Raw genomic sequence first — 20,807 nt, forward strand, 5'->3', positions numbered from 1 at the left:
TATTTTGAGGGTTAAATTAATTTTTTTTATTTGGATTCAAGGGTGAAGTCAAAATAATTTTTTAAGAGGTGAATAAAATTTTAATTTTTTATAGTTTATATCTTTATAATTTTTAAAGAATTAAATCAAATTTTTATAATTTTAGAAGGAGTTAAAGTACAATTTTTCATTTATTAATTTAAAATTTTAAAAAAAATTAGAGGGTCTTAATGGTAATTTTTTATTTTAGGGGGACTGGAGCCCATGCCAGCCCCCTAGAATCTCCTGTGTTTGGATTATTTTTTTCGTGTTTAAATGCAAATTCACTGTGTCTTTATTTTTAATAGTATAAGTTTGTATGGGCGGTGCAATGTGATAGTGTTTAGTTTAATTTTTGTTTCACGTTGTAATATTTAATCTTACCATTAGAGTTGTTTTTTACATTAACTGTAAGTAAACGTAACGTCCATCTAAATTCATACTAAAATAATAGTGGCGGTAAAATTAGTTAATATAATAATAAGATTGAATATTCTAACAGTGAAATTAAAAATAACGATAAAATGTGTTAAAATTCAAGTACAATTATAATTGTGAGGTGAGAATAAAAAAATACTATTAATAATATTAGATTAGAAATGATAGATAAAGGAAAAATACTTCAAACGTGCCGCACTAACACTAATCGGGCATCCAAAGGGCTAAGTATCCATCATCAATTGCAGATATGAAGTGGCGATGCAGAGGGCACCGCACAGTGGTAAACAAGTATCCCATTGCCGCCAGCTTCCTTCCATTCCATGTCTCTTCCTCACGTGAATCCCTACTTCCATGCACCTCTATTAGCCCCCAACTTCCGCCAACCTAATGCTTACGCGTATTCAAAACAATAACACTAGTTTCTATAACAACTAACTACGACTTATTTCTTTGTACTTTCATATTTTAATGACACATAAACTCCGAAAAAGTTATTTTTTTTATGTACTATAAAATAAATATAAAAATAGTTTTATTCTTTAAAAAACCACTGAGATATTTTGGATTAAGTTAAAATATTTGTTTTTTGTCAATAAAATGCATCGAATTAAATTAAATTAAATTAATTAGATTAAATTATCTTTTTAATTATAAGAGGGCAAATGGAATTTTAAATTCTATCATGTGTCATTGTCATGTGCAAAAGTTTTAGTTTAAATTATACTAATTCTTAATTTATTTATGTTGTAATAATTTAATAATTATAATTACTCTTAACATGTATTTACATTTATACTTTAATTATATTATACTTAAAAGAAATATAAATTCAAAAGATATAAAAATGTTACATTTAATTATGAAAAGATACAAATGTTATTAAGATATTATAATATGAACAGGTTAAGAAAAGAAAGCAATTAGACCGTGAAATTCTTGAACATTTTAAAATATTTTCATGACTAGCTTTATTTTTTTTCTTGATTTGTAAACAAAAATCGGGAAGAAGAAAAGGTAGAATAAAAAACAAACAAATGAAGAAGAGAGAAGGTGGCCATAGGATTTACTCCACAGGGTTATATTTCTAAAATATTTTTTATTTCCCTTTTTTTTTTTTTTTGGTTTAAGCGTCTTGAGTAGTGTCAAGAGGAAAACAGGTATCTTCCCCGCCAGTGCTCCATAGAAAATGAGCATAATTCGCGGCGTAATAAGAGTTGCTCGGATCTGCTTCAATGGCTTCCAAGAAGGTTTCCTCAGCTGCCCACAAATCGTTCCTCGCTTTCCACAAAAAGCTCGCGTATTTACTGTACGCTTCCGCATCCACCGCCTCCACTGTTACCGCTTTCTTGAAGTACTCTTCCGCTCTGTTTTTTTTTTTTTTCAACGCCAAACATCGTTAGTCATAACAGCTGTAGTAAAGTTTAACTTAACTCACGCGTCTAATTGGAGGAAAAAATCCTTTTTTTTTCAAGTCAAATGTTCATTAACGACTACACATTAGCGCGTGAGTGATCACGTGCGGAAAAAAAGTTATCATATTGGGATATTTTCGATTTTGCCATGGGGAAACATTACGATGCTGCTACCACCACCACACATTCCTCTTTTATCAGATATTCAAGAAAAACCCATCCCGGTACGGGCGAAACGACAGTGGATCATAATAATTTCTGAAAAGGTCATTGTAAATTATTGATCATATTTTAGATTTAATCCCTTCCATTATACTAAAATTTATGTCAAATTAAAAATAAGAACTAAATTCTAAATGCCAAAACCAGAATTTGACCTAAATGATTTCATACGTCGAAGAAAAAAAAAAGATATTATTGCAATTCCTACTTGGAGCTAATCAACTCAGTAATCGAGTACGGGTTTACTTTCATCTTGATTAGTAGTGATTTAATTGAAAAGAAAGGGAATTTGAATGGAATTGAATGAAAAGATGGGGAAGATTCTGTACCTCTCATAATCATGTGCAACAAGGTAAAGAAACTGAGCGTAATTGGCGAGGAGGAGAGAGTTAGTGGGGTCTTGAGATAACCCCGTTTGATAAAGAAGCTCAGTTCTTATATAATCTTCATAATCACCGTCGGGTTCGATGTTCGCCGTCACCGGCGAAACGAATCTCTGAATTGTTTCATGGTCGAGCATTTCGTCTCTGTATGAAGCGAGCATTTTCGAAGCTTCATCGACGATTGAGTTCCAAAGAGTAAGCTCTTCTTCTCTGGTTGATTCGCTTTGTGTTTCTGCTGTTGTTCCGGGGGATGATAACTGGGAAGCACCATCGGGAAAGATGGTTCTGAACTGGCCTGCTTTGTTAAACCAACCGTCCCCGTCTGTTCCGTTGGCTACAGACCGGACTTTTCCACCGCCGCCGTTGTTCCCCCCGATGGAAGCGGTTTTCCCGCTCGATGACGACACTGAAAATGACTTTATCGACGAAGAATCGAACTTGGAATCCTTCTGATCTTGAACGTCAACCATAGCAACATAAGACCCCGGCGTCGGATTCGCAGCAGCGGTTGCTGCCAGAGCGGCGTTGCTTCCCATTGAATGAACCGAATAATTCGCTAATAGGATCATCACGTAGACCATCAAAGTGGGTGTATGTGAAAAGACCTGTTGGAACAACCAAACGAATGAAGCGTGCATCTCTTTTTGAACTCTAACGAGAATCCCTTGTAAATCTTCATAAAACAAAAGCTCTCGCATTTGCAGAGTATAGCTATGGAGCTCCCGGATTATAAACACCATCGAGGAAAACGCCTTCTTCATCGAACAATACGCCGACTCCCCTGCCTCTCGAAACCCTTCTTGCCATTGTAATTTCCTCTTAATCATTCGCAGCGAAACCGGAAGATCAACGCTGTTGGCTTTACGTTCTATAGTTGACAACTGTTCAGTAAATTCAAAAGATTCAGTTTCGAAATCGGGAACGGTTTCCGTTTCCGTTTCCCGTTCGGAAACTAAATCGTCTCCGTTAGTTTTGCTGTTGGTGGTTGTGCCGTCATTGTCTGATAACTGGAATCTGAGAGCCAATTCTTGGATTTTCTTGGAAAATTCTTCATCAGAAAACGCGTCTAAGCTTGCGCTGCAAGCTCGTCGTGAAGTTCCGGATCTCGGTTTGAGCAAATCGCAGGATCGGGACCCTTGGATATTGGAGGAGCTTGAACCGAACAGAGCCGACCGGTTCAGTCTTTGTACGGACTTGAGAACGAGAGCGCCGTCGCTGCGGCAACGCCGCGGAAGGGAAGGTGAAGAGATTGCTGAAGCTAAAGCTTGGGAAGAAGAAGGAGCCTGAGGAAGATTCGGCTTCGACCATTGTAAACGCGCCGACGTTGCCGCAACTTTCACTACCATTTGTAAAAGCTTTTGGCGGTATAAAGTTATGGCTTTCTAACCTTAAGCAAATTCAAAAAAGCTTGCTCTGCAAAATTGGAACCTCCACACCGTAAGCTTTATCCTTCACTGGTAACCTGAAAAAAAAATGAAAATAAAAATTAGAGGGAAAAAAAAGTAATTCTTAGAAATCACTCACTCTAACTTGAAATTGAAAACACCATTCATCAAATAAAGAAAGAAATCCTCTTATGGGATCTATAAATCCACATTTGGCACCATGAAAATCGGATCTCGAAGCTCGAAAACTGTGAAATTTCCAGACTTCCTAAGAAAAATTATTACACCATTTTTTTTACAAGAAATTATTAGTTTGATGAAGAAAGTAACTTACTTCAGAACTCTTTTTGGTTCGGACTTCAAAGAAAGTGAAAAAAATAAAATATAAATAATTACTCGTTTTTCCTTTCTTTTCTGCCGCCGATTGAAAGCTCCGGCGAAGCTTGAAATCGAAGGTTATCAAAGAAGAAAAAGCACTCTAAAGGGTTTTGCTTATTTATACAATGACCTCTTTGGCTCCTTCCCAATAAGTGTTTCTGAATAATTAAACGACGAAAATAATTTATTGAAAGAGGAGAAAATATCTAACGGACTAAGCCGGTTAAAACAGTGGAAAGAAATTGAGGCCTATGAACAGAAACCGCGATGTACGTGACTGGGAGTTCCGGTCACAGGTTGTTTTGAGTTTTTACTTTATGTCATTTTAATTTTCACGATATTCTAGAAAAAGCAAATTCATGATGAAAAAAATCTAAATCCATTCATAAAACCACTTGCATTCGTTAGGGAACCTACTTATATTCACATTTATTTGGTTTTTTTTTTTTACGAGGGAAAATTTTTCTTTGAACAAGGAGAAATTATTTTTACTCTCTTAATTAATTAATGTAAAACATTTTAATCTCTTACTAAATTAATAAAAAATGTCTTTTTTTTTAATTATGAAATTAGATTTTTTTAAAAATTTTACATAATTAAGTCGATTTTAGCTGGTTTGCAAAAAATCAATTCCAATCGAAAGTACTTTAGCACTAAAAGTGGTAACATGAATTTTTTTATTTTCTGATGCCATCTATTAATGTGGAAATAAAATTTATAAAACATATCTTTATTTTTTTTATTTTCTTAAGCGATGTGGGATATAGAATATGGATATATATAGACTCGTAATCCATTTGCAACTTGTTCTTAAATAATATGGGATATGATACTGCCACTTTTAGTGCTAATATGGTAAAAAGCACTTCCAATTAGAAGTATTTTTGTAAAATTGGCCTAGTTCTGTAATTTTTCAAAAAATGGCCTAATTAATAATTTTAAAAAATATATCAATTTTTAATAATTTAGTCTTAATCTCTAAACAAAAACCAAGTATTCCGTACTAGACTCGAAGCAGGGTGGTAGAAGCCTAGGATCCCTTAGATAAATATGAGAAAATTAAATATTAATCCATTATAAAATGGGTAAACTACAGTTGTAATCATCTAACTATGAAAAGTTATAAAATGATCTCTTAATTATTAAATTTTTTCTTTCTGGTCGCCCAACTATATTGAGTTTTTTAGTGTTTTCATTTTTATATTAACTAGGTGACAACCAAAAAAAAATTGAATAGTTAGGTGATCAAAAAAAATATCTACTAATAGTTAGATGATCTTTTTATAAATTTTTCTTGATTAAATAATAAAAAATCACAATTGAATAACGTCTATTATAATTTACCCTATAAAAAACAATATTTCAATTTATGCTTTTCTTTTTACCTAATATTTTACCTTTTACCTCGAAATTTTTATAATTTAACTAAATAAAATGATTGACTTCGCTTCTGCTGCTCCCAACGAATATTCGGCTACCGAATGATTAGGTTCAAGGTTTTTTCATATTTTTACATTTAGTTTTCTTTTTATTTTTTAAATTTTAGAGAGAAACTATTACATGACTTGATAATTGATATGCGTAATATCAATATTATATACAATTATTTAAGTTTAACCTAGTTCCAACTATGGAACTTAAATTTTATCTAATATATTAATCTAAACTCGTTTAAATTTATCTATATTATTTTATATTTTAAATAATATATAATTTTTGTTTAATATATACCAATATTCTTTTAAATATAATTAACAGAACATATCTTAGAATATGAACTTTTTAATATAGTATATCTGAATTGCATGTGATATAAATCATGTACTATATAAAATAAAATAAAAATAATATATCATAAATTTGAAAATGCATCAAGTTAGACTTGGTTTTAATATAATATTTTTTTATTTAAATTCAGTTTTATTCATAATTTAATTTATTTATTTTAATATTATACATATTTCATGTGTTATTATTAATTTATTTATTTTAATACTATACATATTTCATGTGTTATTATTAAGTAATATAAAATTTTATATTTTATTATTTTATTATATGTTACTTTTAAATATGTATTTTTATTTTGAATACGTAATTTTTTTACATCTATGTGTGATAAATTTCTAATTATTTGATATTTAACTATTTTTTCGTATTATTATATTTCAAAATAATTAATTAATTCTGCAATGTTTCATTCTGGTTTCTCACGTGGAGAAAGGAGGTGAAGAAATATTTTAAATGCGCCACGTGTCAAAACAGTCACCGTCATCTGAGAAATTTTGGTATGGTGAGACAGATCAAAGAAACCGTGATGGTTCTACCAACCTTTAACCGTTGCTCTGTAGACACGTGTCCTTATTTTATATATAATTAAACTTCTTTTTATTTCGAGATAAGAGATGTTAGGGTAGATAATGGTTAGATTTTTATGGTTTTCTGTAAATTTACGGTCTATTTTATCTTTTTAAAACTAAAATTAGTGCGGTGAAAAAAATTATTAAAATACTATTAAATAATTAATAAAGAACAGTAAATGATACGATGAGAAAGGTTCATAAAATTATTTTTCCTTCTATAAGATACTTGTAAATTTTTTTACTCTATTTATAAAATCTAAAAACTCAAGTAACAGTGTACTAAATATTTTTTTATATTATATATTATTTTTTAAGGTAAATTAATTAATTTATTCAATAGATGGAACCATACAATTCAGAGAAAAAATAGCAAATACTCGTCGTAGATGGTGAAGGATAAGCTCCATCAACACAATAAAGGCTTTAGACTCAGAATCAATAGAACATTATGACATGTTAACAATTGGCTTTATCACAACTCAAGCACGACATATCTGGAATGATGGAAATTAGCCCCGGATGGTCCAAAACAGTGAGCAAAAAGACAAAAGAATTAAGCATTCACCAAACTAGAGATGATGGCAACAAAATTATCGTTAAAATCACTTGTAAAACTAAGATTACATACATAAGCAAAACTAAAAAACGTATTACAAGAGCAGACAAAAACTTCTAAAACTAAGGACTTATTAAACAATAAAAAATAGAAAACATATAAAACTTAATATAACACGGGTCCAAATCAACATGTGAAACCATTTATTATTCTAAAATACTCTCAAAATAGAAACAGATTAAGAAGTTGGTGAAGAACCACCCATTTTACAAGAAAAATTATAAGTGGCGAGTGGAGTTTTAGCGAATGACATGCACCATCGTTTATCCATCACAAATTGTGCAGACAACAAAGATACCCACAAAATAAATCTGAAAACTAAAAAAGAGAGAAAACATGTGAATTGAATTAGAAGAAAAAAAAGAAAGAAAGGGTTGATGGGAGATGAAAAAAGTGGGCGATGACTAAACCGAAGACTGATACTACCGTTGAGCAAAACAAAAAATAAGAAACAAACTACTTCGACTGTGTAATTATAATTTTTAGTATCAAAGAAATATATATCGTTAATTTGGCTTGTTTATATTATTTTTTATTTAACTTTGAAACATTTTAACTTAAAACCTATTGTTGATGATAGTTGGAAAAAATCCAAGTTTTAATTATCATAAATTGAAAAAGAATGGCATCTTTTAATTTTTGAGTATTATATTCTGACATGTGTGGCAGATATATTTTACTAAATAAAGTTAATAACGTACGTATTAAATAAAACCTAAAGTTTATTCATGTGCAAATTATAAGTGTAAAGTTTAAGCTTTCTATATTTTCAAAAGTTTCATTGTAAAGCAATTGCATACCATTTTTAATTTATTGTGAATTAAACTTTTTTTAGCAAATGACTTTATAATGAAATCCGATTGAATAAATTTTGTTAATAAATCCATCTAATTAATAAAGTATTTTTTTTTATTTATAAATTAGATTAGATAAATCTTATAGATGATATAAAAATATATAATTAAGAAATATAGTTAACAACAAAAGGTAACTACAACCAAATATCAATTATGGAAAGTTTAGGGTAAATTATATAGTTTGGTCATCCAACTTCCATAAGCTTTTATCTTAGGTATCAAAAAAATTTTGTATTTTAAGTACTGCCGTTAAAAATTGTTTTCATTTTGATTACTTATTGCTAATTCAATGTTAATGTACATTCATTTTAGTCACCCAACTTTAGTAAATTTTCATTTTGATCACTCATTTTATCTTTTTAATTTCTTTTTTTAAAATTAATTTTTATTATTCAATAAAAAAGGGAAAACATGAATTTTATAGGAAAAACTTAGTGTTTTACTGAGAAAACCATTTTTTTCCTTATTTTGTTTCTTTTTTACAATTAATTTTAGTTTTTCAAGAAAAATAAAAAAAATCTAGGGTTTTACAATGAATTACGTAAGTTTTTATAGGAAAGTTTTAAGTTTTTACAAAAAAAAATCATTTTAACTTTTTAATTTCTTTTTCATATAATTAATTTTAGTAAACTTACAATTTTACAGGGAAGAACCAGAGGTTTCATAGGAAACACATGGGTTTTACAATAAAAATCATTTTTATGCTTTTAATTTCTTTTTCCCCTATTTTAGAACCAATTTTAGCTTTATTTCCCGGAAAAAAAGGAAAATTTTAGGTTTTTTCAGTAAATTATATGCGTTTTTGGAAGGAAAAAATTGAGTTTTTATAGGAAATTGAGTTTCAGAGAAAAATTCGGGTTTCATTTCTACGACCGAATAACTTAACTCCCAACAAAGCTCTAAGTTTTTTTATTTTTATTTCTAAATGAAACAGGTTATCAAAATGAAAACTTATTAAAGTTGGTGACAAACGAGGGTAAAACATAATTAATAAAAATGATCAAAAGGAAAAGGGTTTATAATGGTAGTACCTAAAATGTAAACTCTTTTTATGCCTAAAATAAAAACTTATGAAATTGGGTAATTAACTGTGTAGTTTACTAAAAATATATTGTTAAGACTAAATAAATAGGGTTAATATTTGGTACAGTGATAGTGATAGTGTTTTTTTATTATCTATAAATAGTCTTAAAAAATTACTATGTTTATTTTTTAAAATATTTATGTTTTAATATTTTACGATATCCATATAGAACACTTGTCAACTTCTTAATTTTTTTTTGTAAAGTATAATATTTTACTATATCTGTATAGAACCAGAAATGTGTGCACCCATGCAAATTTCACCTGTCCAAGCTTTTTTTTTTTCTTTAAAACGAAAGGAGAGTAGGAAAAGAAACAAAAGAGAAAGGAAATGAAAGAAGAAAAAAAAGTAAATATAATTACAGAATATAATATATTATTTTAGATAATTTTAGATAATTTTGAATAAAAAATATAATAATTTAAATATCTAATGTTAAAAAATAATAATTTATTTAAAATTTTTAATAAAATAAAATTAAGTTAATAAAATAGTTATATATATTCAAACAAATTTAAAATATTTTTTGGGATTATTCCTCTCAATAATGTTGTTTTTAGAGTTTGAACATGTATCTCCTTTTAAGAGTGCAATATGTCTTACTATTACACCCAACACTTATTGGTTAAAATTAATAATTTTAATTTTAATATTGTTAACATCTATTTTATCGTAATCGAAACTAATAAGATCATCAATTGAATCTTAATTCGATTGGCAATAATACTAATTACGTAAGTTGAAACACAATATTCTATTATGCTCTCCCTTTTATTGATGCTATTATGTGACTCACACGACATATACTACAATGGGAGCAGATAATTACTTGTTACCGCTAATAGGAAGTATATAATAAATATGGAAGTTAATTAATTGTAACGAATATACAATAAAAATGAATATTCGCAATAAACTTATGGGATTTTGTTGAATATGATTTTTAATTAAAAATACCGAACATAGATAATGAAGTTCCCATTTTGTTGGTCTGTTCTAAGCTAGGTATAGTGACAAAATTACATGCCGGGCACTCCAATAAATCAAAACATATTTTTATCATAAATGAAGAAATTAAACTGTAATTTATTGCTCAAATGTTCATTTTTTCGAGAGATTATTTAGGTTAGGAACCATAATTGTACCAATAAATAAAATAAAAGGTAAAACGAAATGTGAACAACAGCCAGACGCGATTCTGAGGGAGTAAGTAGGTTTCTTTGCTCTTCAAATATGAAAAGTTTTCAATTTAATCATCTTATAAATAGAGAAATTATAAATTAATATATAATGAAATTATACTTTGACCTCTAAAATAAAAAAGTTCAAATTGGTCCTCTTATAAATAAAATAATTATAAACTAATATATAGTAAAATTACACTTTAGCCCCCTAGAAATAAAAAAAATGTTTAATCCCTTCAAAAATAATGAAATTGTAAATTAATACATAATAGACTTATATTTTGATCTATGAAAAAATTATAATTAAATTCTGGCTCCTACTAAAAGATGTTTTTGGATTCGTCCCTAGTTATGGCCTATTGATCGGATATTCATTTTCCCTAAAAATAGCCTAGATTTGAATCACTGTTGTAAGACAATTGTGCTTAAATTGTTAATTGAATTTTATATATGTTTGTGAATGTGTGTTTTGAAATATTTTAGAATTACTGTAAATTTAATTTTTTTTTAAAGAAAACACAAAAAAAGCAACTAAATTAATCCCTCATATATGAGAAAGTCATTTGTTTTATTAGCACAAAGATTAGCTTTGAGCTCCTCGAGAACGTTAACAAACACATGCACATCTTCTATACTATCAGAAGTCATCTTAACAATGCGATCAACCACTTGGTTTTTCTCCCTTTGAACATGTCTAATACTCCACTGATCCATAGTTTGCAATATCAGATAAATCATTTTCACCAAAGTTAAGGTCGATTTAGCCGAATGTCTATTTTGAAAGGTATTGACCACCTCTAAAGTGTCAGTATAGATCAATACCTTGTTGTACTCCCGTCTTTGAAGAAGAACTAGACCGTCCAAAACACCTCAAAACTCGACATCAAAAACTGAACAGTCCCCAAAATAATAATTGAAACCAAATATCCAATCCTCATTTTGTTCGTGTACCACACCTCAAACAGTAACAAAAACTTACACCTATGTAAAATAATCCAATTACCTGAAAGAGATAAAAGTTAAGGGCAATATTAAATTGTTTTGGTGAGACCTACTTAGACTACTAAAAATAATAGTTTAATTGACAAGTAGAATGATGAATAGAGTTGTTTAAAAAGAAATAATGATTAACAGAATCCAGCTAGCTAGAATATATAGAGAGCTGATTAAATTATAATATCCCTGTTATTCGTCAAAGGAAACACATGTCTATTTCTTTATTTTAATAATTTATTCCCCTCATCTTTATTTTTTTTAAACAAAGGAAATTCCTCTACCGTCGAAATCTTATTTATTTAAACCCTTAATTCATCTTAATATATCATTTCCTTTTAATTTTCTCTAAATTCATCAATGACAAGACACGTATCAGATGCATTTTCTATACTTTTTGGTATATTAAAAATAGTTAAGGTATAAAAATCAAAACTATCTAGGGATTAAATCGTAATTAAAAACTTATTTGAAAACGAGTTAACATATATTTTCCTTCTTCACTCTAAATTTTTTTGGGTTGGTAATTTTTTTCTAACGCAGTTAGGATTTGATAGCATAATATTGATAATTAATAATACGACAACATGTAATAAGCTTGCATTATAATACGTTATAAGCATTAATAAAAAGCTTTAAAATATAAATTTATAAAAAGTACATAAATTATTTTATATTTAGGATGAACCTAAATAAGTGGATGTCTAAACTTAGATACACATAGAAGTCATCTTGCCTCCGTTCATTTTAAATGTGCTTTTTTATAGTAATATATATTTTTAATTTTTATAAATCATCAACCTTATACTAAACTTAAACCTAAACTCTTATTTAAAAATGGTTTAGTGTATACTTTACCTTATGAATTTAATCACTTATCTTAATTGGTACATGACCTAATTGATACCTAATTTTAATTCCATTACTCACTTTAGTACTATTTTCTATAACCCCGGTAGAATGTGATGATGTCACATTGAAAACCAAATAATACGCACAATTTTAAATTTATTATTTAACTTTTTGATTAGATGTAAAAATAAATGTCAAAAAAATGACGAAGACGTGAGCAATTGTAAAAGTTTTGTGCCAAACAACTAAGTTGATGGACAAAAATCTATTTTGGGAGCTTTTATTATACAATTTAATTGTAAAAATAGTACTTTTATTTTCTATGTATTTTATCTTTTACTTTATTTTTTAGATAACTCCTCAATATTAAATTGATGAGTTTAAGTAGAATTAAGGGTTCATATTATAAAAATAAAATATAAAACCCTACGTGGTTGTGCACTACTATGCGACTCCTTTCTCACTATCTTATACATGTGAAAGGGAAGTCGCCACAGTCAACAATTATTCTATTTCTTTACTTTCTATTTTTATTTTAATAATATTTTTCTTCCCTTGTTCTTTAATTTATGAGTACTTTGATTTAGCTTTAGGTTGAATTCTGATTTAGTTTTTGGAACCATGAGACTTGAACCTACCTAAAAATTTTCATCTTGGTATTTGTTGTTTCTTCAGTTTAGGAGATAGAGACTATCATTTCAAAAAGGTGTATTCGCACTAAGTCAAAAAGAGCTCGTTGATTCGGTATTCATAGGTATATGGTTGAAAAAATCGATACAATCATCTGTTGTATTCGGTCTGCTGAGGAACACATTTGCATGTCTAATTAAGTGATTGGTTGGATCTGTCAAAGGAAATAGCAATTGGATTTAAACGACCTGTGTGGTTGAGGTCGTTGGTTTGAGTTGGACCCTTCTAGTTTGTAAGGATATCGAAGAGCTAAATCGTGGACACATGTTTCGTGGTTGTTTGTCCGGTAAATGTTAGTTATTGGGCATCCTTGCAATTAATTTACACACAGTAGGGTTGGTGGTCTGAGCCATCATCAATCACTATAACTAATTTATCAATTGAAAGAGAAAATTTGTTTTCAATGTTCAGTTTGAAACCAGAGCAAAATTGAGCTTAAAGCTAGAATTTCGTCATATCTGTGTATTTTATTTAATTTTGTTTCTACCTATTTTCAATGTTATTTCATTTTCAAATATTTTTCTTATTTTTACTTTTATTAGATTTAAATCTCCCTTTTTTATTTTTGCATAGACCGTCACACATCATGGGTACAACAATTGCTTAGACATGCAACCTGGTTGAACCAAACAACAATTTTAGATATTTCAATCTCTGTGGGATTGACCTACTCCTTATGTTGCTATTTATTTACTGTTTAGATGTAGGAATATTATTTTTGATAGATTCGACACCCATCACAACCAATAATACAAGTGGCCAAGTTTAGGGGACAAAATATGCATCAACCCTTTAAAACTTAACCACTTTAATTGATCTATTTATGGCCTCAATCCCTATTCTCTTTTGATTTTTTAAATTTAGTCTCTCTACTTTTAGAACCAGGAATTTGGTATGTGTACTTACTTGATTAAAAATTAAAGTTTATTTGATAATACTATTAAGTGACTTTTGTTAAATTTGAATATGTGTTGTCAATTGAAGTTTAATTTTTAAATTATACCTTTGAATATTAAAATACCATATATTCAAATTTAACATAAGTTTATTAAAATGTGACCAATTGGACTTTAACTTTTAAATAAGGCAAATATATGATTAAATTCTTGAATATAAAAGTAAATAGATTAAATTTCAAAAGTCTGAAAGGTACAGGGACTGAAGGTAAGTTAAACCCTTTCAATTCTAAAAGTACAAAAGACAAAAAAAAATAGAAAAAATAAAATATCTTTGGGATGAGCCTGGCTAAGGTGACGAGTAATCAACGGTCCAAAATGGAAACCTCACAAGGCAACTTGCTTCACGTTTACATCAGCATAAATACAAGTGCAAATTGTTGAAGGTGACATCATAATAAGATCAACGGTTGCAAATTTACTCGGGAAATAATCTGAACAGTTCAGATTGATTCTTCGATACGTCCCTTTTTTTTATAATATATATGTTTTTATAAATTAGTCCTTTTCATTTAATGGTTTTCTATGATATATCATTGTCCTTTTTTGGTACCAAAAATGGTATAAAAAATTATATATTATTAATTTATAATATCTATTTCAGGAACGTTGATTAAAAAAATGAATGGTGTGTGTCAAAAAATCCCAACAACATAAAGTTACTGTTACAAGTAATTTGAGAGTTTATATTTGAACTGTATCTTACATTATCTCAAATTAAATTTTATTATAACTTGAGTTTTATTATATATAAATTTTATTTTTATTTATTTAATTGTATTTTGTAATGATTAATCTATAATAATAGTTGCAATTATATATAAACGTGTGTTACATTTACATTGAGTGGTCCTGCATGATTTGGATGATTAACATGATCCTATGTTATGTCAAATTATGGTGATGAGTACTTTTCTTTAGTTTTCCTTTTCGACTTTTAGGGTAAAAGTTGTGTGGGGTGTTTATTAGAGTTGTTTATGGATTAGGTTATTCGGCTCAACTCGAAGGTTCGTCGAAAAATGAGAGAATTTGAGTAAAGATATAGACTCGAAAAATGGGTTTGGATAAAAAATAAAGTCCGTTTAGAAAATGAACCGAGTCTCGAGTAAGGTTTTTGGCTCGACCCGAATTTGCAATAAAAAAACCTGTTGTCCATGTTTTGTTGTTGTTTTCTAACTTTTTGCGACTATTTTGCTACCATTTCACTGTTGCTACCATTTTGTTGTTAATGTTTGAATATTGTATAACATTTGTTTTATTGTTAATTTTGCTAATATTTATAGACATTTGCTTGTTAAATTGCACTTATCTTAGTATTATTTAAGTATAAAGACTTTTTTTTTATTTTTTTCAATTGGTTGAAAAATATTTATTTTAATATTTCTAGTGTATTTTGTGTATTAAATATTTTTTAAAATTTTATATAAAAAATAAAATTAAAAAATTAATAAGGCCGGGCCCGAGTTTTAGCATTTTTACCTAGGCTAGACTTGAGAAAAATTTTAGATTCATTTTTTAGGCCAAATCGAGCTCAAACATGAAATTTTGTTAGGGTTCAACTCAAATTTGACCCAACCTATGGACAACTCTATATTGAAGGGATATAACATGATATTGAAGGGATATAATGTGAGTTTTAGATTTACCCATTTCCACATTGCAATCTAATCCACACAAACTAGTGGGAACATTTCATCTATTCTATCTACCATCTTAAACTTTTGTTTTGATTTGATATAATTTAATCATATGCTTTAATAATGTTATAAGTAGGTTTAAATAGTTAGTAACTTAATATGATGTGTTTTTAAAATAATGCAAATTTATTATAATTAAACATGGTTGGTTGAATTTCTAATTATTTTTTATTGTGCGATCGAATAATAACAACAACGAATTATTATAAACCGTCGATGGAGCAAGTGTCAACCAACTATGCCCATCCCATGGAAAGGAATTCTTAGTGGTTGCAAGTTGCAGGCCTAAGCTGGCTCCGGTAGGCGAGGTTCGTTGGCACTGTTTTCATTGAGAAGACAATCATCCCACGCCATGAATGGTGAGGCTGGGTGGATAGTGGCTACTGGCTATGGCTAAACGCTCGCCATGCACACGGCCTGCGCCATGGTTTGGTTCCTTAAATTCCGATCTTTATGCTGTTCTCCACTCTCTAGAATCCACGTCAAGATGGTTAGTAGTGCATCGTTAGTTATAAAACCGCTATTTGCAAATGACATTCTCAAATTATGTATTAAATTTTAAATTGATATTTGAACTTCAAAATATTTTAATTGGATTTTAAAAGTATTAATATTGCAAATTGTATCAGTAAAGTCTTATTAATCAGTTTGAACATTAAATTTAACTCGAATTTGACTTTACGTCAATTTAAACATATGGAGCAATTAAAACATATAAAAAGGCAAAAGTCGAACGAGAAAGAAAGGGTAGTCTGGGGTGAAAACCCTAAAAAAAAATCATGCAACCTTAGTTAATGTTAGAGACTAGATTAACAAAAAGGCTAAATTAATAAGATGATGATGTTTGACTATCTTAGAGACTTAAATAAAACATTTTGAAGTTTGAGGACTAGTTTAAAATCTAGCTCGTCATATGTGGACATCAAGGATTAAATTATTTGCCTAAATTTGAATGTTAGTTAATGTTAGTTAACTTTGTATGATGCAACCTTAGTTGCATGTTATGGCCAAAATAGTTTGGAATTTTGATTTTTTTTTTTGAGGATTTTTAGTAGTCCATTGCTGAATATAATTTGTTTCAAAATTAAGTTAAGAAATGAAATATGAGATTGATCTTCAAGAAATTTGATAACAAGAAGATTCATAATTTGTGAAATTAAAGATTCATAATTGATTTGATTGTAATTTAAGAGGTCACATTGTACTTATTTCTAAATGGCTTATTTAGGTTATCATGTACCATTTAAAGCACTTTTATTTGTTCACTAAGAAACTGTTTTAAGTGCATTATTTGTGTAAGTAAATTGAATCATTTATCGGTTTATAACTAAGTTTCTAAGATAAAAATTTAGTAGGAAAGTGATCTAGTTGAAAGTATAGGAGTGAAGCTATAAGTTGATGAGCGACCTGAACTTAAGTTACAACTTATACTTGTTGATTTAAAATGAATTACTCTTTGGACAAAACCCTTTAAATATAGAAAATTTTCGAGCTACATAATTCATTTCTATTCTATAATTAATAGCATCTTCCTCCGATTACAACTGAATAAATATTTGATAAACAAAATAAAAAAATTCATAGAATCCTAATTGATATTTGATAAGACTTGAATAAAAATTTTATGCTATTCATTACAAACCCATAAAAACCATTGCTACTAGAGAAATTAAAATGATTTCAATTACAATTATAATCACAATCAAATTTTGATATGGTACCCATATCTCTGCTAAAAGTATGGAATTTAGTGGAGTATGAAAAACGTTGTCGACAAATGGGTCTCTGTAATTGGTCAAAGGCTACATTATAACCAAATCAATCAACTTCTGTTGCATATGCCAATGTCTAACCATGATTAGTATTTCACCTTCCATGTTGTAATAAGTAGAGGTTCGGTATTTATGAGCCGCAATAAATTAATTAAAGAACATATAATATAGTTGGAGTAGGCAAATTAATCAACCGTTGATGATCCATCAAACAAACAATGAAATTGGCATCAATTATGGTGGAAGTTTAAAGAATGGGAGCCCCACTTAACCCATTAGGTATGACTGGTGGAAAAGAAAATCTCCAATTCACTTGCTTTTATTTTACAAACATAACATAGTCGGTGATACGAATTAACCGAATATTAATACAGTTGGGATAAGATTAATTTACTCTTTTTATTAAATGATTACTGCTACTATTTTGATGTCATTTATGTCGTTTCATGCTTATATGTATTTTAAATAAAACAACAACAAAAAAACATGCCCAAAGATTAAACACATGTTTAATGGATTTATAATAAGTTAATTACCTTGTACCAAAAAATAGTTCATTACCACTACACCAAAAATAATTATTGAGAATTTTAAAAAAATTTACAATAAAATATTTTTCTTTCACCTACATCGTGTATTTATACTAATTATTTAATTCCTGGCTGAGTTGGTGCCACGAGTCAACCGGACACCAACTCAGTTAGAACAATTATGAAAATATCCTTCCGTATTTAAAATAATTTATATTATTCTAGGATACTTTAGTATTTTTATTTTAAAAAGCCAAATAAAAATAATTTGCATATGGTGAAATCTGAACCTATAACATTTAGGTCAACAAAACTTTAATTTTACCACCCAATCAAAGCTTTATCTTAAAATGCATTGTACATTTTAATTTTATTATGCACACTTTATTACCTCCATTAACTGTATATATTAATAATGTTATTGACTGAGTTGATGTCACAAGTTAACTCGACATCAACTCAAGATAGATGACAACACCATGGTAAATAATTGTAACGCATTTAATATTCTTAATTCGATGTATTTACTTGTTTAAATTTTATTGTACTCATAATTTAATCTAACTTAATCTTTTTTTTGGTGAAAAATACAATAAACAAACACAAAGAAAACTAGACCCTCAAAGGAGGACCTTCGAATAGCCTTAAACCTGACTCTCTATCACAAATCATTTTAACAATATTGTCTGCCAATGTGTTCTCCTCTCGGGGGATATGTTGGATCATCTTCTGATGAATTCTTCTGAGTAAAGTTGAGTTTGAGGTACTAAAGACACCTTCTTGAATGGCATTAACAGCTTTAAGACTATCTGTTTGAATTAAGATCCTTTCAAATCTTCTATCTAAGATAAGCTTTAACCCATCCAGGATGCCCCAAAGTTTAGCCTCTGTCATTGTATAATTTCCCACGTATTTGCTAAACCCCATGATCTATCTATCATTTTGATCTTGTGTTAAGCCTCCTACTGCAGCAAATCCTTTATCTGGTCTCACTGAGCCATCCATATTTAAGCACACCCAGCTTTCTTTTATAAGTGAACTATCAAAAGATCTCTGGACTCTAAGTGTCGATGTCTTAACTACGGAGGTATATTGCCTTACCCAACTAAGATAAACTTTAAGAATATCATTGGTGCTCTATGAAATACCTTGGAAGGTAAGTAAATTTTGATTTTTCCAAATACTCCATGAGATGATTCCAAAAAGACACGGCCAATCCATCCCAACCAGAGAAACAGACTGATGCATTTGAAAATTACCCATTATCCATTCCTAGAGAGATCTGATATAGAAGCTAGTTAGAATTTCCTCTGGAACGATTTTATCCTAAATGCTTCTAGCAGTAGGGCAATATCTGAGCACATAAAGAACCTCTTCAGACTCATGTCCACAAAACCCACATGTACTATCGCTCCTAATCCCTCGCCTAACCCTTTCAACATTCATAAGCAAACGTTGCTTAAGGGTAAGCCAAATGAAAAACTAGATACGATGTGGACCTTTGAACTTCCAATGTAACTTCCAAATTGGCTTATTTGGGTTCAAGTAACCCTCATATATTTTAGCATAGGTGTTCTTGAGGGAGAGAACGTCAGATGAAGAAGGTCCCCAAATGATTTTATTAGGGCCAAAAATAGGGTGAGGCAATGGAGCAGTAACGATCTTGCTAATTACCTCTTCAGATACCCAAAGACGAAAAATGTCTAAATTACACGAACCACCCTCAGTAGTCATTTCTTTAAGAGAACAATCCATGTTAAGAATAGAATTAGCAGGAATTTGATTAACCAAAGGCCCACAATTTGGAATCCAAGGGGCCCCCAATAGTTAATAGAATTTCCATTCCCAACAGACCATATTAGATTATCGCGAATAAGGGGTCATACCTTGGAAAGAAACCTCCATAAAAAGGAGCACCTTCACCTGGAAAGACTTTCAGGAAGACCGTTTGTAACCCCATACTTCGCCTAGCGAACCTGAACCCAGAAAGCCGTAGTATTCGAAACAATGCTAAATTCAACCTTCATAATGAAAGACGTGTTGTGATCCTTCAACTTCCTTAGGCCAAGACCAGCATGAGAATTAGGCTAGCAAATCGAGTCTCATTTAACCAAAGACATCTTATTAGCCCCATTGTGTGGCCCCCAAACGAACTTCCTAACAATGCATTCAATCTCATCACATAACCATTTGGGAACCATCATAGTTTATATAACCCTAAATCCTAATTTATTCTTTTTAGTATCACACATATTGCATATATTATTATTAAAATTAGTTTAAAATTATACATTTCATTATTTGTTGTATGTTACTTTTTTTTTTTGAAAATATTAAATAGTTTCTATTAACAATAAAGGATAAAGACAAGCTGCATGAGCGGCACGTGTACTGGGCTGTCCCTCACCACTAAACAATGAAGGACCCTGATTAATAAAAAAGCTAAGAAAACAAAAAATACATCCTAAATGACAGCAATCGTCAAAACCAAAGACCCATTTCCTAAAACAATCCAAGAAAACCCTAAAGACACTCATGCCTTAGTAAACCAAAAGACGAAATGAAAACATCTTATTCCTCTCCTAATTTCTGAAGACAATCCTCACAGAACACAATTTTCAGGCAACCTACCCATGATTCTACTTCTATTGTCATCTCTTTCAGCAGATATGTAATAGAGGAGCCCTCAATGGAATATTCGTAGAAAAGAAATCGTGGGAATTAAACATACCTCTGTATTTTAAATATGTCTATTTTAATCAATCTACAAAACTATCAATTAAAGGAATTTGAATCAAATTATATAACTTCAAAATAACCATGCATGAGACGGAATGTATCGATATTCAAAATAATGTTTACAATAATTGTAAACACAGTACATTCATTATAGATTTATAATGAATTAAATGCAATCTTCCCAATATAAATGAAATTAGACCGATTATCAAACATTATATTATTTTACTTGCAA

The 20,807-nt window shown here is 29.5% G+C and overlaps 1 protein-coding gene across 1 annotated transcript; it reads right to left on the bottom strand.

Moving 5' to 3' along the window:
• Positions 1 to 1,283: 1,283 nt before the first annotated feature.
• On the bottom strand, positions 1,284 to 4,460 carry LOC107886041 (uncharacterized). Its single transcript, XM_016809834.2, has 3 exons — positions 4,196 to 4,460; positions 2,423 to 3,938; positions 1,284 to 1,823 (listed from the first exon to the last, which is right to left on the bottom strand). The coding sequence occupies exons 2-3, from the start codon at positions 3,820 to 3,822 to the stop codon at positions 1,583 to 1,585; spliced, it is 1,641 nt and encodes a 546-aa protein (XP_016665323.1). The 5' UTR covers positions 3,823 to 3,938; positions 4,196 to 4,460; the 3' UTR covers positions 1,284 to 1,582.
• Positions 4,461 to 20,807: the final 16,347 nt, after the last annotated feature.

This window comes from Gossypium hirsutum, chromosome A03 (assembly GCF_007990345.1).
Source record: "Gossypium hirsutum isolate 1008001.06 chromosome A03, Gossypium_hirsutum_v2.1, whole genome shotgun sequence".
Taxonomy (NCBI): Eukaryota; Viridiplantae; Streptophyta; class Magnoliopsida; order Malvales; family Malvaceae; genus Gossypium; species Gossypium hirsutum.

Excerpts from the sequence above, each read along its gene's own strand:
- LOC107886041 (XM_016809834.2), bottom strand. The coding sequence starts at position 3,822 with ATGGTAGTGAAAGTTGCGGCAACGTCGGCGCGTTTACAATGGTCGAAG. Across the intron at positions 1,824-2,422 it reads GTTGCACATGATTATGAGAG|AGCGGAAGAGTACTTCAAGA; the intron begins GTACAGAATCTT and ends AAAAAAAAACAG.